The sequence below is a fragment of the Exophiala bonariae genome, assembly GCF_035927105.1.
Source record: "Exophiala bonariae strain CCFEE 5792 chromosome Unknown scaffold_28, whole genome shotgun sequence".
Lineage (NCBI taxonomy): Eukaryota > Fungi > Ascomycota > Eurotiomycetes > Chaetothyriales > Herpotrichiellaceae > Exophiala > Exophiala bonariae.
Window position 1 is genome coordinate 269780 of NW_027042503.1, and position 24987 is coordinate 294766.

At 50.0% G+C, this 24987-nt stretch overlaps 11 protein-coding genes across 11 annotated transcripts; 9 read left to right on the forward strand and 2 right to left on the reverse strand.

Annotated features, from left to right (window-relative positions):
- Positions 1-762: 762 nt before the first annotated feature.
- Positions 763-1189, forward strand: LTR84_007221 (uncharacterized protein; the record flags this gene model as incomplete). The annotated part of the gene is made up of 2 exons (XM_064850774.1): positions 763-816; positions 911-1189. The coding sequence occupies 2 exons, from the start codon at positions 763-765 to the stop codon at positions 1187-1189; spliced, it is 333 nt and encodes a 110-aa protein (XP_064702440.1).
- Positions 1190-2639: 1450 nt separating this feature from the next.
- On the forward strand, positions 2640-3909 carry LTR84_007222 (uncharacterized protein; the record flags this gene model as incomplete). Its single annotated transcript, XM_064850775.1, has 4 exons — positions 2640-2776; positions 2837-3615; positions 3683-3734; positions 3807-3909. The coding sequence occupies 4 exons, from the start codon at positions 2640-2642 to the stop codon at positions 3907-3909; spliced, it is 1071 nt and encodes a 356-aa protein (XP_064702441.1).
- Positions 3910-4840: 931 nt separating this feature from the next.
- On the forward strand, positions 4841-6018 carry LTR84_007223 (uncharacterized protein; the record flags this gene model as incomplete). Its single annotated transcript, XM_064850776.1, has 2 exons — positions 4841-5237; positions 5294-6018. 2 exons carry the CDS (start codon positions 4841-4843, stop codon positions 6016-6018), a joined length of 1122 nt encoding a protein of 373 aa, XP_064702442.1.
- A 2507-nt stretch (positions 6019-8525) lies between these two features.
- Positions 8526-10100, forward strand: LTR84_007224 (uncharacterized protein; the record flags this gene model as incomplete). Its single annotated transcript, XM_064850777.1, has 3 exons — positions 8526-9200; positions 9251-9542; positions 9595-10100. 3 exons carry the CDS (start codon positions 8526-8528, stop codon positions 10098-10100), a joined length of 1473 nt encoding a protein of 490 aa, XP_064702443.1.
- Positions 10101-11282: 1182 nt separating this feature from the next.
- LTR84_007225 (uncharacterized protein) lies at positions 11283-13020 on the forward strand (the record flags this gene model as incomplete). The annotated part of the gene is made up of 6 exons (XM_064850778.1): positions 11283-11379; positions 11463-11481; positions 11568-11653; positions 11730-12151; positions 12234-12505; positions 12597-13020. 6 exons carry the CDS (start codon positions 11283-11285, stop codon positions 13018-13020), a joined length of 1320 nt encoding a protein of 439 aa, XP_064702444.1.
- A 1083-nt stretch (positions 13021-14103) lies between these two features.
- Positions 14104-15162, forward strand: LTR84_007226 (uncharacterized protein; the record flags this gene model as incomplete). Its single annotated transcript, XM_064850779.1, has 2 exons — positions 14104-14170; positions 14621-15162. The coding sequence occupies 2 exons, from the start codon at positions 14104-14106 to the stop codon at positions 15160-15162; spliced, it is 609 nt and encodes a 202-aa protein (XP_064702445.1).
- A 206-nt stretch (positions 15163-15368) lies between these two features.
- On the reverse strand, positions 15369-16339 carry LTR84_007227 (uncharacterized protein; the record flags this gene model as incomplete). The annotated part of the gene is made up of 3 exons (XM_064850780.1): positions 15369-15701; positions 15763-16200; positions 16253-16339. The coding sequence occupies 3 exons, from the start codon at positions 16337-16339 to the stop codon at positions 15369-15371; spliced, it is 858 nt and encodes a 285-aa protein (XP_064702446.1).
- Positions 16340-16481: 142 nt separating this feature from the next.
- On the reverse strand, positions 16482-17141 carry LTR84_007228 (uncharacterized protein; the record flags this gene model as incomplete). Its single annotated transcript, XM_064850781.1, has 2 exons — positions 16482-16961; positions 17019-17141. 2 exons carry the CDS (start codon positions 17139-17141, stop codon positions 16482-16484), a joined length of 603 nt encoding a protein of 200 aa, XP_064702447.1.
- A 635-nt stretch (positions 17142-17776) lies between these two features.
- Positions 17777-19285, forward strand: LTR84_007229 (uncharacterized protein; the record flags this gene model as incomplete). Its single annotated transcript, XM_064850782.1, has 1 exon — positions 17777-19285. The coding sequence occupies one exon, from the start codon at positions 17777-17779 to the stop codon at positions 19283-19285; it is 1509 nt and encodes a 502-aa protein (XP_064702448.1).
- A 1873-nt stretch (positions 19286-21158) lies between these two features.
- On the forward strand, positions 21159-22617 carry LTR84_007230 (uncharacterized protein; the record flags this gene model as incomplete). Its single annotated transcript, XM_064850783.1, has 3 exons — positions 21159-21316; positions 21403-21668; positions 21725-22617. The coding sequence occupies 3 exons, from the start codon at positions 21159-21161 to the stop codon at positions 22615-22617; spliced, it is 1317 nt and encodes a 438-aa protein (XP_064702449.1).
- Positions 22618-23329: 712 nt separating this feature from the next.
- Positions 23330-24821, forward strand: LTR84_007231 (uncharacterized protein; the record flags this gene model as incomplete). Its single annotated transcript, XM_064850784.1, has 5 exons — positions 23330-23384; positions 23436-23579; positions 23634-23979; positions 24042-24598; positions 24652-24821. 5 exons carry the CDS (start codon positions 23330-23332, stop codon positions 24819-24821), a joined length of 1272 nt encoding a protein of 423 aa, XP_064702450.1.
- Between the last annotated feature and the right edge of the window lie 166 nt (positions 24822-24987).

A 24987-nucleotide genomic window follows, 5' to 3' on the forward strand; every position in this document is an offset into this window, starting at 1 on the left:
GGGTCATGACTGCTAGTGGCACCCCGGATGTGAATCAGTAGAACCGGTAATTCTTTGTTATCTGTTAGCCAATTGCTTAGATGTCTAGAGCCTACCTAGAGTTGAAAATGCGTGCATCCGATGAATGGTTTTGAGGGCCTAGTTTGAGCAGGAAGGAGTCGCCTGTATGACGCCTATTAGATGATTGACAAGGCTGGAACTTCGGTTAATCTTGCGCCCGAGGCGCCCACCGGCAACCCCCACTGACCTCGAGCAGGCTGAAGAGTCTTGGTGGGGCAATTGCCCAGCCGAGTTGGAACTGCTGATGCCCTCTGACTTCATCTCCAACCATGCCTGCTCATCTGCATTCTAACCCCTAGTACTTAGGTAACAACCAAAGGTTCAATCGAACGCTCAGCTGAGGGTTTCGACATCGATTCATGCCATCGCTCACAATATAGGATCTCCTTTACATGCTAGACATCAAGTTTTCGCTCACAAATCCTGACGTGTTCCCACCGCTGCCCGATCCCCAACGAGACTGTCGCTCCACACCTCTCTTTGCAATCGACCGTTTCACGTCCTCGCAGAGTTCTATCCCTCTGAACCCAAGGCGGTCTCCTCGCTGATAGTCCAATAGAAGTCATAAAGGAGGAAGCCGATAGACCACAAACCAAAAAGACAGGAGGTGGAGGATTTGGGTAAGCGGGCTGACGTCCCAAACCCGCTGCAGGACAAGAAACCTTCTACACAACTACAGGAAAGACCGGCCGTGTGAGCAGGATGGGTCTCACATACAATACATACCTCAATTCCGCCAAAATATTCGGGTGCAAAGTATGTGCTTCATCAGACAATCCCACCAGTTCTTACTCCCGCTTCGAAATGCGTTTGCCTGGTTGAGACTGACCAACCACCTGCTACTTTCTAGAACTGCAAAACCCACCTCGCAGACTTCGACGACATCATCTCGCGGAACTTCCGAGGGCAGCATGGTAAGGCGTTTTTGTTCTCGACCGTGGTCAACATCAAACAGGCCGAAGCGATGGAGCGCAACATGACGACGGGGAGACACATTGTGCGTGACATCAAGTGCAAGCAGTGCGACGACACGGTGGGTTGGAAGTACGACAAGGCTTATGAGGCCAGTGAAAAGTACAAGGAGGGGAAATTCATCCTCGAGTCCGAGCTGCTGTGTACGGTGAATTGAAGAGCTGTAGTCAAGCCATGTTGGCTTGGGCGGAGATGTCATGCATAGAGCTGTCCTGCACTGAGGGCTGGGATCGGGTATATGGTCTGAGAGTTCGGATTACCGATCTGCGGCAGAGCCTCCTTCGGGACGGCTATATGGAGTTTACACGATGGCGGTCTAGCTTTTGGATGGATGAACAGGCTTCAATACAGTGACGGCCATTCGTCGGGCGAGTGGGAAGCACACTCTGGGGAGTCAAATTGCATACGTTGGCACGATTTCTTTTTCAACGCATGGAAGTGGGAAGCATCGGAAGGACTTTGGTTACTGGGACGGGCGTTGTTTGGCAATTGAGGACTGCATGTCCATAGACTTCGAGCGACAGCCACCTTACGATCTGTCGCTGTTCCCATGAATCGTATGATAATATCCTTACCACAGATCCGACAGATGAGTTCCGATGGGATCAACTCTAATTGGCGCCCTCAGCGCTCTAACAATCAATTCCACCAAGTGATATGCGAGTGGCGAGAATTAGTACTTATTTGAACGGCATCTGCCCTACGCAGACGATGCGGCGTGATCGGATCACGCTGAGGCTGCGGGGTAACAACTTGCCCTGGGATTGCCCATCGCAACTATATTCCCATGGGACTCCGTTTCCGGAGCTCGGAGTCTGATGGGTTGGGAGGGGCAGGGTACTAGCAGGTCAGGGTGGGAGTTGCGCCCACTGCTATCTGCATCCCCGGGTGTGATTTAAGTGCCTGACTAGTTCGCTACAGAGGGAGAGGGGGCGAGATGGTGCTTGGCTGAACCCGAACTCGGGTTGAGGAACAACGATGGGAAGGGGAAATACTACTTAGGTTATCACTATTTTATCTTGCGCATCGACTCGAGAGGGGATGCGATCATGATGGTGCTGTTGTCGACATAGGTACCTAAGTAACTAGCTAGGCCTTCGGGGCTATACACTGCCAATAATGTATATCCTGCGATCCCGTTCAGGTTACTAACTACAATCCTGAATGGAGTACCGAGGGGGAGGGAGGGATGGATGGATGTCGAATGGTCGGACAACTTCAGGAAAAGATGGCATTTCATTTCAGTCCGATTGCTTTCCCCGCAGCTGGCACAGGTAAACAGCCTAGGTACGATTTCCGCCGATATCCTTTTTCGGGGTTCACAGCTGCGCGGTGACAATGTCATGCGTGAACATGTCAACTTCACTTGGATAATAGCTCCATGGGACGTCCGGACAAGATATTGGTTTGACAATTTTTGAACTTCTTCCTTCTCAGTCCTTCATAGGGATCCTATATTTTTTTTTTGGCTTGCGTCTTGCTTCACTGTGACGGCTCCTTACAGAGAATACTTGCTCTTGACGATTGACTTGTGATTCTCACGCATCCCCGCATTTACTTTTTGCACGGTGGAGTGACGTTGCTGCTGAAACACCAAGCAAGCAGAAATGGCAAACGACGGGACTATGCAAGCGGTCGTCTTCAAGGGGAAACTCGAGGTTGCTGTCGAACGAAGACCGATCCCCAAAATTCAAGACCCAAAAGATATCATCATCAAAGTCAGATATACTGCTCTTTGTGGGAGGTGAGTTGACACTGTCTGAAAAGGTCGAGTAACTGACCATGGCTTGATACTTGACCTTAGTGAGCTTCATGTTTTCCGTGGTCATCAACCTTCGCCCACCGGCTTTATCATGGGCCACGAGTTCACTGGAGAGGTGGTTGAGACAGGATCGGACGTCAAGTTGGTCAAGAAGGGGGATTTGATCGTCACGCCCTTCACCGTCAACTGTGGAGAGTGCTTCTACTGTAAGAAGGGGTTTTCATCACGATGCGAAAAATGCCAGCTCTTTGGTTGTGCCGTCCTCGATGGCGGTCAAGCCGAGTATTGTCGCATTCCTCTTGCGGATGCGACTGTCGCAAAAGCTCCACCAAATATCGATGAAAAGAAGCTGGTTCTCATGGCAGACATCTTCCCAACTGGATATTTCGCTGCCGCGAATGCTTTCCGCGGGTTTGATCAGGAAACCATCGAGTCCAGCGTCGTCGTGTTGATCGGTTGCGGGCCGGTAGGACTCTGTGCTTTGGTAAACGCACTGGAATATAAGCCCAAGGCCATATTGGCAATTGATGGTGTAGAGGATCGACTAGCACTAGCAAAGAAACTCGGAGCCGAGCCATGGAATTACCTCAAGGACAAGGAGGGGCTGAAGAAACGCGTTCTCGAGCTCACGGATGGACGAGGTGCCGATACTGCCATTGAAATCGTCGGGCATAGCGACGCCCTTGGAATGGGATTCGAACTGCTCAGGCCTTGGGGTAATATTTCCAGTGTGGGTGTACACAACGGTGAGATTCCATGGACAGGGAATCAGGCGTACGGCAAGAATTTGAGGATCCAGATGGGTCGTTGTCCAGTACGAAGTAAGTACATCAGGGGATCCGATATCACTATGGCGTGCCGCTGACGTGTGCTTTCTTTTCTCTTCAGGTCTCTTTGAAAAAGCTTTGGATATGTTGGCGAAGAAGCAAGATCAACTTGAGTAAGTGCATCATCACTGTGTAACCTCTAGGATGGATCACGCCGTGGACACCTTGCTGACATGTGGTTCTAGCTTTATGATTGAAAACATCAAACCCATGTCGGAAGCGGTGAAATGGTATGATGAGTTCAACAACATGAGAGTTCAAAAGATTGTGTTCGAAGCCGACAAGTAGACGATTGAATGTTTTGAGGCTTGATTCACCTGGTCATGTAACAAACAGGATGTTTTGTTGATCTGTTTGTGCCTTAGTAGGTACTTATAGCTGTCCCTGAAACCTGCAGCTGTAATAAAAATATCTTGATTGACAGCATGGGGACTCTTGGAGCCCACGCTGAATCGTCGAATTTGAGATCCTGACTGCATTGCAGTGGATATCATGAATGCCAGATCCCCAGGGAATTTGAACGAGGCTTTATGAAGTGGTGACAGTAAAATGGACTGTGAGCTAGCCTCTCTAGTTCACTCTAAAGCGGCCAAAAATTCACCTAGTACGTCGTTAGTACGTAGTAGTGGCGGTAGCTCAGTCACAACTTCTGGAGTATGATTCAGTGGCAGGCACTGGACAGCTGAGCGTGAGTCCTGCCTCCTGCCCCGTCCTTACCTAAGAATCCTTAGTTAGTGGGCTTCCCGGGGAGGTCCCTTCCCAAACCGAACGAACAAACACTGGCAACTGGCTGCAGTCAAATTCCTTGCAAAATTGAACTCCAAGAGTCAAGAGTTCATCCCCAATAATCACCTTTTCTATCCACCTTTCACCTCATCCTCGTTGCCATCACCATCACCACCTCGCATTCGCAGTCGTACTCACTCCCTCGCACCCTTCTATCCCTCATCTCTCATCCCTCCACCCATCCTCCATCTCATCCCCCTTCTTTCTCCAGTCTCCGCCCGATTCCTCATCAATCATCTCCTCCTCACCAACCCACATATCTCAATCTTGGTGGTTCGGACCGGTTTGTTCTTTAACCCGCCTTCACAACTACAACCACCACCACTACAACACAACCTCACCACCACTACAACACAACCTCACCACCCTTCTCCACCACAAACTCCCATTTTCCTGTTGAGATCTCATCTGATTTTTGTCAAATCCATCTACAATGGCATCCGCAGAATCACCAATCAATGCCAACCACATTGACGACGCTGGCCTTGCCGATGGCATGAACCAACTCAACGTGGGTGATGGAAGAGACGAGCAACCCAAGACCGAGGAAGAATACGCGCAGTCACAGCTTACCCTCCGGGCCATTGTCTCTACCAAGGAAGCCGGTGTTATCATCGGCAAAGCAGGCAAGAACGTTGCTGACCTACGCGATGAGACCGGTGTCAAAGCTGGCGTCAGCAAGGTCGTCCAAGGTGTTCATGACCGTGTTCTCACCGTCACCGGACCCCTCGCTGGTATTGCAAAGGCCTACTCTCTCGTTGCCAAAGGCCTCTTGGAGGGTGCACCTCAAATGGGCATGGGTGGTGTCATTCAAAACAATGGAACTCACCGTAAGTTTTCCCCCACCTCTCGCTATGAAACACGGGTTGACAAATTATCCATCTAGCCATCCGTTTGTTGATCTCCCACAACCAAATGGGTACCATCATTGGTCGTCAAGGTCTCAAGATCAAGCACATCCAGGACGTCTCTGGTGTGCGGATGGTTGCCCAAAAGGAAATGCTACCCCAATCCACTGAGCGTATCGTCGAAGTTCAGGGCACGCCAGAGGGCATCGACAAAGCCATCTGGGAGATCGGAAAGTGTCTAGTCGATGACTGGCAACGTGGCACCGGCACCGTTCTATACAACCCTGCGGTCAGAGTGCAAGTCGGCTCGGGCCCTCTACCTCCTGCTGTCGGTGCTGGAACTGGCGGCGTTGGCACTGCTGCAGCACCCGCTGGTGGTAGTTACGGCGGTGGTCGATCATTCAATCGGACTGGCAATGGTGCTGATTTTAGCGAGACCAGAGCCTACAACCGTGGCAATGATGCTCCCCGTGGTGGAGGAATTCCCGCCGTGACTGAAGATGGTGAAGAGGTCCAGACCCAGAACATCAGCATCCCTGCCGATATGGTCGGCTGCATCATTGGACGAGGAGGATCCAAGATCAGTGAAATTCGAAAGAGCTCCGGTGCAAGAATCTCCATCGCCAAGGCGCCTCATGATGACACGGGTGAAAGAATGTTCACCATCATGGGCAGCGCCAGTGCCAACGAGAAAGCCTTGTACCTCTTGTACGAGAACTTGGAAGCCGAGAAAGGTCGTCGACAGCAGATTTCGATGGAATGAGCTACCGATCGAGCACAGGTCTCCAGACATTACATTCACATTACGCACTACTCTCCCACACGCTCATTCGATTCCGATTACCAACTACCCACTGCCCTTCTCTGCCACCCGCACCACATTGATGAAAAGCACGGGGCGTCTTGTTTTTTCCCCTTTGGCGTCCGATAGACGGTGTCTTGCGCAAAGCGACCTGACGAAGCTTATGATACCTTTTTTTTAAACTTCTCGCCTGGTATGCGAGTTGATGAGTGATGACCTGAGTTTGTACCCCACAACTACAATCCTTCTCTTAATCACACCATGCACCCACCAATCACTCTAGGTTCGTCGTCGTTCTTGAGGCGCAAGAGTCAACGACGACCTATGACCATCTCGACGAATGCCTGTACCCCACCAACACAAACACAAACACTTTTGCTCTCAGACCTTGTTTGCAACGAAAGACTGGAATTCACATGGAGGTGAGAGTGTGGCGAAGACTGTGGTGAAGGTTATGTGCGACGGGAAAAGTCAGGCTGGGCCCAGATCACGATGGGGCAATGACGCCCTGGCACAAGATGAAGAAGACCGGAACACAGTCAAGTATAAAACCAGCAACCAGGAGCAGTTGTAAGCGAAAACACGATGAAGGGCGGGTGGAATTCTCCTAGTCAAACGAAAAAGAAAAACAAATTCATGCAAACCTCTACCTCGTATGGCTTTGTTTGGCGCTAGTAAGCTGTTGTCAATATACTTGCCTTGTGTCTCGTAAATTTCCTATTGGGCTGTGATGACCAGAATCATGGGTACCTTGGCCTGCATACGTAACCAGGCTGGGGTGGAGTTGGGTAGCCGGAGAGGCACAGAGAAATCTGTTGATGGACCACAAGGCGTGAATAAGTGTTGCTACCAACTTTGGTTAGGACGCAATAGAGACAACCGAATGGAACATTCAGATCATCAATCTGACTGGCGGAATGGCGTGTTTCGATGCTGGGAGCCAACGTCTGCCTATCAACGGCTGGACCTTAGGGCTCAGGGCTCAGGCCTTTGACGGGAATCGGCACATGAGGAGTCTGACGGAAGTATATTCTTTGATGTCATAGTGGACGAGTAGATAGAAAAGTGGACATGGGGTGCTTGAGCTGAGCAGGACTCCGTAGGCATGTTGGCAGAAGACGAGAGGGGTCACCGCATGTTTGTGGCCCTGACAGGCGGGTCATGGGCGTTGACTGCTGGGAAAAAGGCGGTCGAAGGAACCCCTCGGGGCAATGCGCGCCTGTTCATCACGCATATCGGGTGCCTATCACTGCGTAGGGCTTGGGCACTGGCACGCATGGGCATGCATGGGTTTGGCCAGGCCAAGCCTCGCCCTGTAAGCTGGTCAACCAATCTTTCTGGTGTAAACGTGGTGGATGGGGATCGGGGGATGTGAATCATGCAGGTTGCGAGGTGAGGGCCTGACCAGCTACTATCGATTACTACGAGGGTCAGTCATCTACGGACACCAAAGTACCAGACCACAACCACCATCACTGGCTGTCCGATCATACTCGGAGATTTGGCCGGCTTTATAAGTGGTGAGAGTGTAATAATGCCAGTGTGAGAAGCAGACTGGATGATAATGGTGGATTGGCAAACCCATTGACACATACCTAAACTACCCCAGGCCCAAGGCACCCACTGGCATTCAAAGGCACTGCATCCCAAGCACTGTATCCGGACTTCTTGGAGGGAGGGCGAGCTGAAAATCAAATCATTTCTCTTCGGGCTCTTCTTATCCTTGGAGTTCTATTTCTTTTGAGTCATGTCTTGAGTAATACCTTGGTCCTAATTTCCCACTCAATTCCTACGAGTCAACGTGTTGTGGCGCGGATTTGGATTTTGGCCCCGGATTAACATTGAGGCCTGAGCAGCCAGAGCCAGCCTGAGAAGACGTGAGTGGTGTTTCACGTAGCCGCCTGTCGCAGATCAGATCATCAAACTCGCCCAGTCCTGATTTTGGTTTTGGTTCTGGTCCTGGTTCTTGTACGTCGCCTTCTGTCAGCATCACCTGCACTCACTCGCCTCTACATTCACCTGGGCACTTGGATACCAGAACCTGCCAGACCTCTCCAGCTTATCAACCACTTTATTGTCACTTCTACTCTGCTCACCATCTCCAAACCAACGTACCTTACCTTGTGCTACAGTGCCACTATTATTGCCTTTCGACCCTCTGTTCGTGGTGCAACAAGCAGCCAGGCTATCTGCACCAACTACCCAGAGGGAACACAACCCACTGCACTTTGGTGCAACAAACACCAGCGGCGAATACTACTTCCCACTGAACACTGGTTCCCAGTCTCTGTACCAGAGAGCCTGCACCTTACCACCATCACCCGCAGTCTCCCCCACTCTCAACGCAATCCGAACCTGACTACCTTTCTCACTATTGCCATTGTTCGCACCCTCGAAACACCCATCACCAACGTTTAAGACTACCTCACTACACGACTTCCTCCTGCCTGCATCCACTTTCTACCGCAATGTCTTCCCCGGTGCCGCTTCTTCGGCCGCCAGTGCCTGGTGGTCGAAGTCAAAGCGGTAGCCGGACCCCCCGCCTCACTTTGGGCATTCCTCCCTCGCCCAGTGCCAAACCCGTTCACGATGGCGGACAACCCGTCGAAATCCCTCGATTCAGTCTCGCCAATAAAGGTGCACCCAAATTGTCTCTGGCCACCCCCATGGGCAGCCAGGGTGCAATTCACGAGGCTGGATCTTTCCGACCCTCAATACAACCCCTCAACATTGCTGCAGTGCATGGCAACGACAATGCCAGCAGGCCGAGAGGAGACAGTTTCCAGGGCACCAGTGTCCCTGGTTCTGCTGCTTCCTCAACATACTCTGCCCTTTCATTCACAATCAATGGTGGTCGACAAGCCGGCACACCGGACCCTTCGTCAGCAATCAGTTCCATATATTCCGAAGTTGGCGGGGTGTCAATGGAAAGAGAAGGAAGCATGAGCGGATTGCTAGTCGACTTTGATAAACTGAGTCTCGAGAAAGGGAGACCACTCGATGTGGACGATCTGGACGATGAAGGATGGACAGCCGCAAGTGAACAAAAGAAAATAATAGAACTCGGCTCTCTGGGCGAGGGCGCCGGTGGTGCTGTCACGAGATGTATGATACAAGGCGGCAAAACCGTGTTTGCATTAAAGGTACGTCGGCCTTTCTTGATCTATAATATTGATATTGACAAACCCACCAGATCATCACCACAAGCCCTGATCCCGACGTTAAGAAACAGATTCTCCGAGAACTCAAATTCAACAAAAACTGCACATCCGAATACATTTGCCAGTACTATGGTGCCTTCATGGACAAATCGTCCAGCACAATCTCCATAGCCATGGAATTTTGCGAAGGTGGAAGTCTCGACAGTGTCTACAAGGAAGTCAAAAAACTCGGTGGCCGAACAGGGGAAAAAGTCTTGGGCAAAATTGCCGGAGATGTGCTGCACGGTCTAACATATCTAAACAGCCGGAAGATCATCCACAGAGGTATGCCTCCAATCCGCTTTCGTTTTCTCGTTTCAATACTAACCTTGTCTAGATATCAAGCCCTCTAATATTCTCCTCTGCCGAAATGGACAGGTCAAGCTGTGTGACTTTGGCGTGAGCGGAGAATTCGGCACCAAGGGCGATGCCAACACCTTCATCGGAACCTCATACTATATGGCTCCGGAACGGATACAGGGTCAATCCTATACAATCACTTCCGATGTCTGGTCTCTGGGTGTGACATTACTCGAGGTCGCCCAGCACCGATTTCCTTTTCCAGCAGATGGCACTGAGATGCAACCTCGTGCTGGTCTTATTGACCTTCTGACCTATATTGTTGCACAACCAATACCCAAACTGAAAGACGAACCCGAGAATGGCATCAAATGGAGTGACATGTTCAAATATTTCATCGAGTGCTGTCTGGAGAAAGAACCACCCAGAAGGGCAAATCCCTGGCGTATGCTGGAGCATCCATGGATGACGGAAATGAAAAACAAGAAGGTGAGTATGTCGACCTTCCTCAAGCAGGTCTGGGACTGGAAGGATGAAGAATGATGATGACGATTGATATCTACGGGGAATGATTTATGTCAAGGGGAAATCTGGTCTTGCACTCGGAAGTTACAAGCGAACGATGATGATTTACATATGCCTGATGGGTTCGGGAACACCGCTATGAGGGGATTGCACCTTGAGTATGTCTGGACGACCAAGGATGTTCACGCAGATATTCCGATCGATTCTACCACCAGGTAATGGCGGAGAAGTAAGGCGAAGCAAGGCGCTCTGAACGGATTTGTGGCTCATCACACAGGCTTGGAGTAATATATGGTCGCGCTCGAGATCTGACGTGCCGAGCACCCCAGCCGCACAATGGAGGATAGACTTGTGAAGATGAAGAATTTGCCCAACTGTTGATCAATCAAGGATGGGAAAAGTTGATGTTCAGAGCCACGGCAGCCCATGGTAGATGGTAGCAAGCAAGCAAGCAAGCATTGATTGTGTGCATTGAATGAATGGATTGCGACTTCAGAGTCTGGCGAAAGCCTTGTAATGAGATAGCATATCAACACAGAAAGTAGCCATGCTTCTGGACTCGTCCTGAACCCTACTATATAATCCAGTATCATAGCGACTATCAATGCAGGTGGATCAACAGGCTTCCCGAAAGCCGTTGAGACAAGAATTCAATCAAGCATTGAATGACGGAGAACGATCGTCCTCCCCACCACTGACATGGTATCTGGGCGCGCCTGCAGTTGGAGAAATCCCCTGCCGGTCAGAGTATCCGACACTTTGATTGAACATCGTGCAGCAAAAGCTCCTTCAATACATCATTACTTCCAATACTTCCAAAGGTACCACGTCATGTTGACTCCGTCAGAACCCGCCAGGTGCTGTCATGTCGATCGGCGAGGCAATGATGATGTTCTTGTGCCTGTTTCCGGTAGGTGATGGATCGACCATGAAGCTGGGATTCATAAGAAACTGCATATATGCCAATGCGGCATCGACTTCCTCAGATTTCAAGGACATTATATCCTTGAAGCTCCTGGATCTCATTCTTGCACTGCTTCTATCATTCAATCATTTGCCTGCTTAAACCAATCGATATACGTGACTCTCTTTTCTGGTCTACGTACCGTATTACGTTAGCATATCTGGGGCACAGAATCCATCCGGTCCAGTCGCTCGCCATCGAGCCAGAGATCAGCTTGAAGCATTACCATCATCACCATGAGCGACCCAAAGATCCCGAAACTCTACCATCGCGACACGCCGCATTGGCAGCAAGCCCAGCGCGAGCAGTTCTGGCAGTTGAATGAGGGCAAGAGTGAGTGTTCCTGTGGTCATGAGCTCTCGGTCGCTCTCCTATTTTTTCTTATGTCCAAGTTTTAACAAAACTCCAATTGATAGGCTCCCCGTTCGATACGAGGTAAGCTTGCATCTTTTGCTTGATCGAGAGACGAAGAGACAGAATTTGAGTTGGATTCTTGGCTGATGCATGCCCTTGGCCTCAAGCCCTGATAAACTTGAGGCGCTTGCAGAAAGCTCCCTGAGCGTGAACGGCCGGCTTTATGCTCAGTCCAATGCGGGACTTATGTGGAGTGAGTTTCCACCTGAAGAGTCCTTTTTGATTGTATCTCGTTCTGGAGTCGTGCCATTGACCTCCAACGTGAACAGCCCACCTCGCCAACAGACAAGCATTCTATCGCCATCGCCTGATTCCCCATCAACTCGTCGATGTCAACGAACGCTCCACGGCGACCACCCTATTCGGCCACAAGGTCTCCGCACCCATCGGCTTTGCGCCCATCGGCATCAACAAGATCTACCATCCGAAGGCAGAGCTGCCGGTCGCCAAAGTCGCGGGAGAACTTCGCCTGCCATACGCGCTCAGCACGGCGGGGAGTTCGAGCATCGAGGATGTGGCGGCGAGTAATGACGAGGGCAGACAGAGTGGACGTGCTGTGAACGTTGAAGGTGCCAAGAACGATGAGCCTGTTCGATTCTTCCAGTTGTACTTGCCCCATGACGACGAGCTGGCGGTGAGTTTGATGCAGCGGGCTGTTGACAGTGGATTCACGGCTTGTATCTTGACCACGGTGAGTGAGCCCAGTCAACTCCAGGGCCTGGATCTCTCGCGTGTCCTGGATCAGACAAGCTGATTATTGCTTGTCGTCTCAGGATACATGGCAGCTTGGGTTCCGCCACCCTGACATCCATACCTCGAACTACGCCTTCTACCGCGGCATCGGCGCAGATCTCGGCCTGACGGATCCTGTCTTCCAACAACGGCTCCGCGAAGCCGGCATCGACCCCAAGAAACAGCCGGAGGAGGCGGGTGCAATGTGGATCGACAATGTCTGGCATGGGCGGGCGTTCAGCTGGGAGAAGATTCCCGGGGTCATGGCGAAGTGGAAGGAGTTGAGCGGCGGGAAGCCGTTCTGCATTAAGGGGTGAGTGAGGTCAGGAGTCGAGTCTCGCAGATCTCAGGAACTCTAAACGCTCTACATTACATTCCGCTGACCTTCTCGTGATCACCACCAGAATCCAATCCGTCTCCGACGCCCAACACTGCGTTTCGCTCGGTATCGACGGCATCGTCGTCTCCAACCATGCAGGCCGCCAGGTCGACGGGGCTGTCGCCTCGCTCGACGCACTCGAAGACATCATCGACGCCGGCATCGGCTCCAAGCTGACGGTTATGTACGACTCGGGCGTGCGCGGCGCCGCCGACGTGATGAAAGCATTGTGTCTGGGCGCAAAGTTCGTGTGGATCGGCAGATTGTGGGTCTGGGGTCTCAGTGTCATGGGCGAAGAGGGCGTCAGGCATATTATGCGGAACTTGCTCGCCGAGTTCGATATCATGATGTTGACGGCTGGTGTGAACAGCGTGGATGACTTGACGAGGGATAGGCTGTGGAGTGGCCCGAGGAGTTATCCTTTGATTGCTGAGAAGGCTAAACTGTGACGAAAAAGACTTCGCGTGCGTTGGGTATGCTGGCTGCAGAATATATCAAGCCTCCCACTACGAGGCTACAGATCAAACAAGTAATTGGCCTTCGCCCATGTCATAACCACTCCAGGTGTTTGAACTGCCGTTGCGTGTCTCTTCACCTTTACTTAGTATTTGCATCATAGGAAACCAAGATGTCTCCAGCACACTAATAAGTACCCAAGATTCTCTGAGCCACGAAGACGAATCAGCAAGGTCACTGCAAAGTTTGCCCAGCCCCGAAGCTCGTATTTAATGCACGCTGAACCCAAGAACCAACCACTCCTCCCAGCTGAATCTCGGGCTACGAGTTACGGATTGTTTTGAGAAGTTGCACATGACCAATCGGGTCTATGCACCAAAAGTGAAACTTGTGTTCGAGGTACATGTGAAGAAGAATGCCCGCTCAACTGGAAAGACTGTCTCAATAGACTGGCTGGCTACGGTAAATAACTGCTTTTCTTATTGTTCGATCTGTCATGATTATTCCTTCACTCGGAGCCCTCATACGACACATCATCTGTGGGTTCCTCTTATAGAGCTTAGGATCAATCAAGACGAAGCACCATGTCCGCAGGGACGGCATTCCTCTCGAAGCCTAATACTGGTATATCAGTCTCAGAGTCCGCAGAAGGCCCGCTCGAACCCAGTCAGTTACCTCCCTTCAAAGTAGACAAACTTTCACGCACTCTATGCATTGCGGGACTATTGACGACGTCGATCCTTTCGATCGTATGCATCGGTTTCTCTGCTCGATCTTTCGTTCGGTGGCGAGGCTTCTCTAACGACGAGAGGGCAATTCTGCATTCGACTACCATCAAAGAAATGACCTCGCTAGTCTTCAATATCTGTGTCACAGCATGCACTGAAACGGTCGGATTCATTCATGCAACGTCTCTGCGATGGGCGCTATATCATGAAGATCGCCTCAACTTCAATTCAAACCTCCGTTTGTTCACGAGCGCAAAAAGATGTGCCGCAAACAGCTGGTACATGAACTGTCTCTGGGCATTACTCATCACTGTTTCGTACAGCACGGCATCACAAGTCATCCAGCCCATGAATGGCTACGGCGACGTTCCCCATGATGCATACAGTCTGAACGCTCAAGCGTTGTGCGTTCTCGGTATAGCTCTCCTACTCCAAATCATTTTCGCTATCTGGTGCATGGCTCCATCCAGATCTCGGCAAATTTTGTCTTGGAATTCCAGTCCTCTGAACACTACCCTTGCCCTACTTCACCACCATCGCATTGAACGAACATGCGGCCACCCTAGTCCACCCAACCGTCGTCAACCACACGCGGCAAAGGCGGCTAGATCCATCGTTAGAATTGTGGTCTGGTTGTGGATCTTGTTCCCCCTCATCGTCATATGGGGGGTTACGATGTGGTTCGTTGAATTAAGGATGAACCATGGTGAGCCAAATACGTCGTTCGACCCTGCAAACACATCTGGTGGTGTGTACCCAGACCGGACACACAGGCAAGTCCGCTCGAGCCGTTCTTGGATAACTTTCCTTCCTCTATTGATAATTACGGCAATGCAAACCATCTATACCCTGACCCTCCATGCAGCCGAGCAGATTGTCAACCTCACCCGCGATGAAGCGGTGTGGCGTCGCGCCTCCAACCTCTCTGCGGGCTCTAGTGGCGCACAAATCAGTCTTACATCACTCAGAAGTATGCTGATGGCCTGGCAGTCACTGGCACTCCTAGCTCTCAAGGCTGTGAGTCATTGGTTGTTTGGTACCAGTGTTGTGGGATTCTCTTATGGTTATATTGCATTTAATCCAGTGCCCATCTTCTGCCTGGCTGGTATAAGTCTCATACTTGCTGCAATGGTGACCTTTCTAGCCTTCAAAAAGCCCAAAGGACCACAACCTGCTGCATGGGGAAACCTGAAGAAACTGGCCAACTTTGTGGACGACTGGGGAAACGGATCATCCGAAAGGCTGTACTGGGGAGACAAGGGTGTGAGCGATACCACGGGAGTGAGGATTGCTGGGACGTCTCCTTTGCGACAGGGTGTCACCAAAATATGCATGAGTGGCGTATTGTATGAAGGGCTAGGATGCGAACCCTCCCATAACGTGACAAGGTGTGCGCAGCATACTTGAAAATGAGATAAAATCGACTGAGAGAATTCATGAGAGGCAGGCATGTTTTTCAGACCAGCATACCTACATAGTGTTGAACCTTTCTTTGATCCTCTGTAAGATGTCAGTTACCAAATGCTCTGGCTATGACCATTTGAATTAGGGCACTGATCCTTCACGTTGTTTAGAAACTCAGTCTGCCTCACAGGTTCCTACTATCAGCGCGCCTAGAGCCTTGTAAGTCGCAAAACACATCTCTGCCCCTTCGGAATAAGCACGAAATGATCAATCATCTGCATGTCATCATCGGTCTCGGCGCTGCCGATTTCGACTTTATACCTCCTAGCGATCGCTGCCAGAGCACACTTGATCTCCATGGTTGCAAGCCGTCGGCCAAGGCACGACCGGGCACCTTTCCCAAACAGCAGCATCTGCTCACGCATCAGATCAATGTTTTCGGTGCCCTCGGCGTCCAGCCACCTCTGTGGGTTGAAGCTGTCCGGATCAGGGAAGATGGTCGGATCGCGCTGCGTGCTTAGCGCCTGGCTTGAAACGAGAGTCTGGAGGTAAACGGTCAGTTTTAGTAAGCTCCGATGATCATCTGTATCGTGTTGTACATACCCCAGCGGGAACGAAGACACTGTCAACAACCGCACCTCCTTTCGGGACGACTCTGATCAACCCATCCGGAGATGCAGGGCGGAAGCGGAAAATCTCCTGCACGACTGCCTCGAGGGCGGGAAGTCCCTGGATGAGGCTGTAGTCAGGACTAGCTTGCTCGCCGACGGCATCTACTACTTCCTTGTGGAGTCTTGTTTGCCATTCTGGATGGCGCGCTAGATCGTAAAAGAGGTAGGTCAGAGTGTTGCCGGTGGTATCGGTGCCTGCGAAGACCAGGTTCGATAGCTCGTCGACGATTCCTCGCTCCGTCACATGCCGTGGGATGCTCTGGCCTTGCTTGGTCAGGGCTGTTCGCTCGTTGACCATTCGGGCAATCAGATCATGGCGCGTTTGGGGGTCATATGATGCTAGGTATCGTTTATATGATCCCAGACAGTACTGGGAGCGTTAGTTGGTGAGGGATGAGATTCATTTGGCAGTTCAATCTCACTTTGTTGAACTCTTCAGCTGCTCTCATGAAATTGCGCAGGCCCTTGATGGGAGAATGATAGAGGAGTTTCGACGTCAGTGGGAACATCCAGTGCGCAAGGAGTGAGGGAAACACCCAGTCAATGTCATGCAGCAACTGGGGCGTCTTTTCGTTCTCCAGGCCTCCAAAGCTTTCTCCTGCAAATCCTTCTCCTGTACATACAGTTAGTCGTCAGAGCTCATGATGTGGTCTAGACCACAGATTCTTTCTCACCAACAACACCAAGGGCAAGCATGCGAAACCATGGAAGAACATCCAGTTGCGTATCAACCCTTTTATCAAAGCATTTGATCAAATTAGCGACTTGCCGATGAACAATCGGTTCCAAGTCATTCAACGACGCGGGATTGAAGCTCGGAACGACTCGCTTCTTCATAGTGCGATATTCGTTCTGCTCACGTGTGGTGAAAACACCTTTGAAGCCCAGCGACTCGTAGATCGGCCCTTTTGTGAATTTCGAATTCGCACCGTAGATATCTTTCAGAGCTTCCGGAGATGCGAATGAAAGCTGGTCGGGTGCTAGTCGCACAACGCGTCCATATTTCTTATGTAGTTCTGCAACGGTTGTGGCACGGTGGCCCGCGAATTCTAGGAAGGTGATGTAGAATCCTGTAAGTCTCGCTAGACGTGGGCCGGGAACTGATCTTAAAGGGTCTTTGATACTTTTATACTGCTAGATATTAGTACCAACACGTCTTTTGACTTGGGAGTTGTGGAGAGCACTAACCAGGAACGAGAGAAGAAGAGATATTGTCAGGATGATGATCAAGAGGTAAGATTTGTCCAACGTGTGGAGTCTAGACACAAGAGAGTTCATGTTGACGATGCTCTTGGTCCATAGATCGACCATTCACGCGGATAGATTTTTGATGGGCTTTACTCTTCCGGTTGCAAGATATCGCCGGTATGCCCTTTCTTCAACACGAAACGCAGCTTGAGTTCGAACAATACCCAGCAGAGTATGAGAAACTGGTGCTCAATTTTTTACTTTGATACTTCCAATCAAAAGAGATTATTGATATGTATTCGGTTTGGTAATTGACCCTCTGATATTTGAGTATGATATATTTCCATCTAGCTCCTATCTCGGCCCTAGAATATCAAGTGGTATATGTCTTACCTCAGCTCGAATATTTCCTAAGAGATAAATGCTTGTAGTGGCGTTCTGCCCACCTGATGAGAGATGATTTTGTGGATCATTCCTCAACCACCTCGTGGGCGAAGCGGGGTGGTCGTTCTGGGGCCCCATATTTTCGGACCGCATTTCGCATGATCAGTCGGAAAGAATTTCTTGGAAGAGCGATTTTGGTTCTGATCTTTCGAATCGCATTTCTGGGCACCAGAGGTGTAAGATAACTCTTGTGATTCGAGGATAAATACAACGTTAAATAAAGATAGGTTTTTTCAAGCTTCTTTATCACACCCTATTTTCCCAACGTGAAGCACAACCATTGACAATTAAGGTTCATCATACAGTAGTCCGCAATGTCCACAGAAAACGGTGCCAACACAAATGGTGCAACTTCGAACGGGACCCGGAACCTTGAACACCTCATACCAAAAGAACGTGGACTGTACTACGATGGAGCGTTTCATGATCACAAAGATGGGGAACTCAAAGAGATTGTCAGTCCTATCGACGGCAAAGTGATTACGAAAATCTCGTTCGCCGGTGCAGAAGACACCGTACGAGCGCTGGAAGCGGCAGAGAACGCCTTTGAAAGCTGGGCCGCGGTACCGACATTAGAGAAGTGTGCATTGGTACGAAAGGCCGCTCAAGTCATTCGCGATCATGCGGATGAGCTGGCACAGCTAGATTCCTGGAATATCGGGAGCCCGGTATCGATCATGCGTGCAGAGGTGGAATATGCTGCTATAAATCTGGATCTTTTTGCTGGCTTTGCTCCGGCTGTTACTGGAGACACACATCGACTGAATGAGGAAATGTTCCACTATACAGTGCATGAGCCATTGGGAGTCGTGGCTAGGGTTGTCGCTTATAACCATCCACTACTAATGGTGATCGTCAAACTCATCACCCCTATTCTCGTTGGCAACACGGTCGTTCTCAAGGCCGCCGAGCAAGCGCCTCTTTCAGCTCTTCGGGCAATAGAGCTGGTTGGGCCTATATTCCCAAAAGGCGTTGTGAATGTTCTAGCAGGTGGGGTCGCTTGCGGTCAGACGTTATCAAGTCACCCAATTGTGAAGAAAATCACATTGGTTGGGAGTGCGCCGATTGGACGATTAATCGCCAAATCCTCTGCTGAGACCCTGAAACTTAATGTCTTCGAACTTGGAGGAAAGAATGCTCTTGTCGCTTACCCAGATGCCGACATAGAGAAACTCGTCGACGGTATTGTTGCTGGTATGAACTGGGGTTGGTGTGGACAGTCATGTTCTTCAACGACACGAGTTTTCTTGCACGAGTCTTTGCATGACAAAGTTCTTAAACTCGCTGTGGAGAAAATCAATTTAACACATAAACCTGGAGATCCATTGGATCCCAAAACAACCATGGGAACTCTTGTCGACTTGAAAGCAGTTGCACGAGTCAAGAAATACATTGAAATTGGCAAGTCAGAAGGTGCCACGCTTGTCACTGGAGGGCATGCTCCTGAGGGTGCCCCAGAGAACAGCTGTCAGATGCTCCCAACCATATTCGCAGATGTAAAATCAGAGATGCGAATTGCGCAAGAGGAGATTTTTGGACCCGTCATGTGTGTTCTCAAATGGAGCGATGAGACAAAACTGTGGAAAGACGTCAACTCCGTTGAGTACGGTTTGACTGGTGCAGTTTACTCAGCAAATCTAACTACGGCGCAAAAAGCTGTGAAGAAAATGGAGGCAGGTTATATCTGGGTGAATACTAGTAGTCATCACTATCCTGGCATTCCCTTCGGTGGGTATAAGCAGTCAGGGAAAGGAAGAGAACACAGCTTGGCTGAGCTCTATGATATGACGCAGGTGAAGGCAGTACATGTCTGTTTGCAGTAATATGAAAGATAGTCTCCTCAAGCTGACATAATTGAAATTTGGTTTTCTAACAGCCTTCGCACTTAGCGTTATTGCGTTAAGGTGTCTCTCATCTTGGACGCGTGCATGCTAGATAACAGTTTCAAGCGAACACGACCTACATCGGCGATGTACGAATCAACCTCGGTTATATAATCGAAGTCGCTTAGATAGCCTGCCGGACTGTGGATGTGAGGCGAGTCAAGGCTTGCGTGAAGACATGCTGACAAACTCACAGACTGAGGTTATGTGGAGACTGAGTCATCAACCTTGAAGACAAATGTCGTACAGAGCAAATAGTGACTTAGATCCGTGGCCTCAATCAAGACGGCTGAGAATGTCGGTGCTCTTAGTTCGCCCGCGTGCCGATTTTATGGCTGGGTGATGGTGGCCAAGGCTGAGCCAGAGCTCTCGGAGCGTAAAACGGCCATCAGCTGGCCAATGATTGAGGAGCTTTCAGGCGCAGATCGGATTTACTATCCAGAAAATTACCCCGGATGCTGCAGATCGAATCTCACTTCGCATGTGGACGTTTCGTGTCGGTTCAGCATCTGGGCTCCAGCTTCTGCCCTCTTCATCCAACCTACCTGCAAACATGAGAGTTTGCATGACAGAAAGTTTGGCGCAAGGTCAGGTTACTTCCTGGGCAGGATGTCTTGAGACTTCATAACGAGCAACTGTGATTGTCTCATGAATCTTAAAGTGGCCTTGCCCAACACGTGGGACGAACATACCCCGAAGCAGCACTAGAGATCTGTCTCGTCGGGAATAATCGCATGATGGCGGATGACTTGAGAGGAAATTTGGGGTCGCGCCAGAAGTCTCAAGGTACGAAAGAAAACCACAGTCCAATCAAGCGAAAACGAATTGCGTGTCAACATTGCAGACAGTCCAAGGTATGTGCTGCAATCTTCTCCAGCTTATCCATGCTCCCAATATGCAGAGGTACGAGTTCTAATCATCAAATGATGCTAAAATCGTTAGCTCAGGTGCGAGGGTTCCAATAATGGAAGTCAGGCTTGTCAACGCTGCTCTGAGTTATGTCGGCCATGTATATTCGATGCAGAGTATAAGCGTATGAACAAGAGAACGTGAGGTCTACCAACAAATCATCTTAAGTAGCTCACTGATTTATATTGAATCAGAACGCTCCATGATCTACTAGATCATGTTGAATTGCTTAAAGCAACTGGGAGTCTGTCATGGCCCGAGTCTGGCCTTTCAAGACCATCGAACGCGCTCGTGAGACAAGATTGTCCCTCTTCACCACAAATTCTTGAGCAAGTACCGTCGGGAGGTGAATATCTCGTACGAAACAGCCTTGCAAAACCCGGTGAAAATATGTCGCTTGACATCCCACACGTTGGCCCGGTTTCCGAAACTTCGGTGGGTCGATCTCCGACCTCAGAAAGTAGCAATACATATGCATCGAGTACCGATAAGCGAACAAGCCTCAGTATTCCAACTCCCCGAACCATCGAGACTGTCTCATTATCCTCCGGCCAGATCAAAGATTTGTTCGAAATGTAAGGGCCAACCTCCACTCGTCATATCCAATCTTCTCACTACTGGCAGATATTTCTCTTTCTATCATCCCTCATTGCCAATTCTTACACGCCCACCGTGTGCAGATACCCTTTATCAATCTTCAACTCTCCTGTTTTGGACAGTAATGACCACAGCAGCACGCCATGATAGTCCTGACTTTTCTCTTTTTCCGAAGTTGGTTCCAGTAATGAAGCGGTTACTTTGGTTGACCATTGCAGATCCTCCACATAACTTGTCCTCCCTGCAAGCTATGGCAATAATTTGTGTCTGGCCACTACCCTGTTCATCAATGCCACTCGATATCACCATGATACTAGCAGGGGTTCTAAAGGCTGCTGCTATGCACGTCGGACTTCACCGACCCGATATATTAAGGGACTACTCGCGAGCGCCACACTCGATCACCGGCGAAGCTTTGCGTGAAGTAATCAAGGTCTGGTGCTGTACTTACATTGCCATTGAAAGGTGGGTTTCCCAATAAAATTGGAGAACTAGTCATCCACCTTGACCTGTTCTTTTCGTCGTACATTAATATTCTAATTGTTGTTCAGCGTGGCGATAGCAGAGGGCCATCAGCCCTTTTTTGCATCAGATTATATGGTCGAGCAAGCATGTGTAGCGTCTAATCCACACATGCTGCCACACAGATTGTATCAAGCAATTTCCACACAGGCATTCTGCAACAAGGTACACTTTGCAATGTACGATGTGAGTAAAATGGACCATGGAGAAGCTCAAATCTCAAGAGCATCACTCCTCAAAATGATGGAGTATGATCTTCGCGAGATTGAAAGGCGCTCAGGCAGTGTCAGGACCTGTGAGTTTGTTGTAGATTGTTCTCTGACTGACTGACCGACTAATAAGTTCGATCAGACCACGCAGAGCTCGACTTCTACTCAGCCAGCTTCCAGCTGCGAGCGTATTGGTTGTTTGATGGAATAGAAAGCCCAGCACGGAAAGAGGGTATCATCAAGGCTTTCAACACCGGCGTGAAATACCTTGAAATCTTACGGCTTGGAGAAGCAGAAGGTCATTCAATCAAATACCTCAGTCTTCTCACGTTACGGGTGAGTAGTGCTATGGCAATTTTTATATCCAAGGTACTCCACTCAACCTATCGCGAGTACGTCAACATCGAAGTCGCTACAAATCTCTTCAATTTCGTAATTTCAATGTACAAGCAATACTCAGTCGAAGACAACGATACAAACGGACGAACTACGAAATTCCTGGCTCAGATTTGGGTGATCCACGCAGACTTATTTAACACTCATCCGCAACCACCAAGCATTTCTCTCAACTCTCGTTTATTCTTCAGTATTGTACATGATTCGCTGTGGCAGTGGCGAGACAAATATGCAGGGAAAGCTGGTAATGGGGCTCCAAATCTTCCACCCCCTCTGGTACCATCAGCCTCTCCGAGCCAGGATTTCGAGGCCACTTCAGTGAGCCGGAGTGAAGCAGCTGTTGGCCACCCCGTGACCCTATTCGAGATGCCTGGAGATCGCATAGGAGCCATAAACAGTACGCAACAGCCCATAGGCTTGTCGACAATTGACAACCAGCAGTTCACTGGACCAGAGCATTTTCCGACATGTGACCCTTCGGTATGGCCTTCAAATACAGGACTGCCGCATGATGACGCGCAACACAATGGCGCATTAGATGGCTCAGGCGAGCTAGACTATGAGATGATTTTTCCAGAAGGCGTTGTAAGCTGCTCGGAAGATACATGGTATCGCTTAACGAGACAAGAGAGATTTTGAGACCTGCAAGCACGGGTAAGTAGCATTTACTACATAAGTGGGCTAGGAATTATGCTCATCTAGTGAACAATCACCTTCAAAGCTGAATGCGGTATGCACTCGGCTGATATGATATTGAACAACGTCATCTAAATAACTATTGCTATCGACATATGACAAGAGCTTGACATCTCAGAGGCTGCCTCCGGCCTAGCAGCCGGATGTCAAGAAAACTCTCTAGAATCCCGGATGGCTATTTAGAATCGTACTTAGTAGTGATAGCAAACAAGGGAGGCGGGACGATTGGTTTCTCGGATGAAACTCAAGCCGATCACGCTGAAGTGGAGTGCACCGGAGTTTTCATGGAGAATCGGAGGGTGGCTCTGACGACCAAGGCCAACCTTTGACTGATTAAACCACCGAGCAGACCTGAGTGTAATCTATCTTCTGGCTCTTACTGTCGGGCCGCAGATAGTCAGCCTTTTCTCGCCTAATTCCAACAATCGCAAGCGAGTGCTTGGCTGGCACTCAAGATACGGGCGTACTGAAACGCCGCCCACCGAGAAGGGTTTGCTTGACGGACCAGACTAAAGTGAGTGCATGAAACTAATTCTTGCTTTACCTCGACGGCATCAAGGTCTTTAAAAAGTCAGGGTACAGCGGTTGATAAAGTCTTGATAGGATGCCAACGAAACGTTCTTGAGCTAGGCTTTCAAGACTCAAGGGAGACAACATGGTGTACAAACAGCACGGCCGTGAGTACGACATAGTTGTCTTTGGAGCCACTGGTGAGTATCGGTCGGATAATGATAGATGAATGGTTGTTAATGCCCATCCAGGGTACTCTGGAACGTTGACGGCGGAGCACATTGCCTCAAAATTTCCTCCAGAGCTCAAATGGGCGATTGCAGGTCGTTCAGCTGATAAACTCCAACAACTTGCTACTCGGTGCAAAGAGCTAGCACCAACACACATCAGCCCAGGTAAGATATGGACATTCCAGCACTGCTGGTCAGGCTGATTGATGGGCATTTCAGCCATCGAGGTCTGCCAATTAGACGACAAGGATGTCTCCGCATTGGCACGAAGGACATTCGCTATGATCGCAGCAGTCGGTCCCTATGCGCTATATGGAGAGCACGCGTTCAAGGCCTGTGCTGAATCAGGCACTTATTATGTCGACTGCACACCGGAGGTCCCCTGGACGCTGGAAATGATCAAAAAATATGAGGCTACAGCGAAAACGACAGGCGCTTGTATGTTTCCTCAGTGTGCGATGGAATCTGCACCGTCAGACCTCCTTACTTGGGCCGTTGTCACCGATGTCCGGTCGAAACTCTCATCACATACCGGCGATGTGGTCGTGGATATGCATGAGCTCCAGTCAGTGTGACCCTCTGAGTTTTCCCAGCCACAAGCGAGCACCACTGATGCGTTGGTCCTAGGTCAATGCCGTCTGGCGGCACAGTAACGACGTTTTTGAATCTTTTCGACACATATTCTCTCAAATTTATCGGCCAAGCATTGAAACCATACGCGCTGTCGCCAGTTCCAAACGAGCATATGGCACCAAAAGGATCCTTCTTGTCCGCCATTACTGGCCAACGTACGATAACAGGCCTTGGCCGCCTATCAACAAGTGCGACTGGTCCACTAAATACGGCAATCGTACATCGCACCTGGGGTTTGACAAAACAGGAAGATTCCTTGAACGCTGAGTTCTATGGGCCTAACTTCACGTACCAAGAGTATATGAACACTGACAGCTTCTTCAAAGGCGTGCTGGTGCACTACAGCCTGATCATCGGCGCTTTGTTCGTCCTATTGCCTCCATTCCGAGCACTGGTGAGAAAGGCCGTCTTCCAACCCGGTGAAGGGCCCGATAAGGAAAAGGCAAAGAACGAGATCATCGAATTCCGTGCTGTTGCCATGCCCGATACCAAGTCCGAAGGGGGAAAGCAGGTTTTTGGGCAGCTCCGCTTCCCTGGGAGCATGTATTACTGTAAGTTCCATTATTCCGAGCTGAGCGAATGTCCGATCTTGACCAGGTTTTAGTGACGGCGGCGCTGCTTGGACAAGCAGTTCGAACTTTGTTGGAAGTCGACTCAGGACGATTGTCAGGAGGGATATACACTCCTGCCTGCCTCGGACGCGAGTATGTTGACCGCCTAGAACAAGTTGGACTCAGTATCAAAACGGAGGTGCAGAATATTCAAGACCCCTAGCTGGAACCAAAGTAGGCTGTCATTAGTCGTTCGCAAGCGAGGAAACGCTATTTCAGGTATCGTTGTAATGATTCGGATGAGTCCTTACACCCTGCTGCAGGTCAAAGTCCCCCCTAGAAGCCTTGGAGGCGTAGTCGGCCAAGAAGACGTATCTGGCCAGACTAAG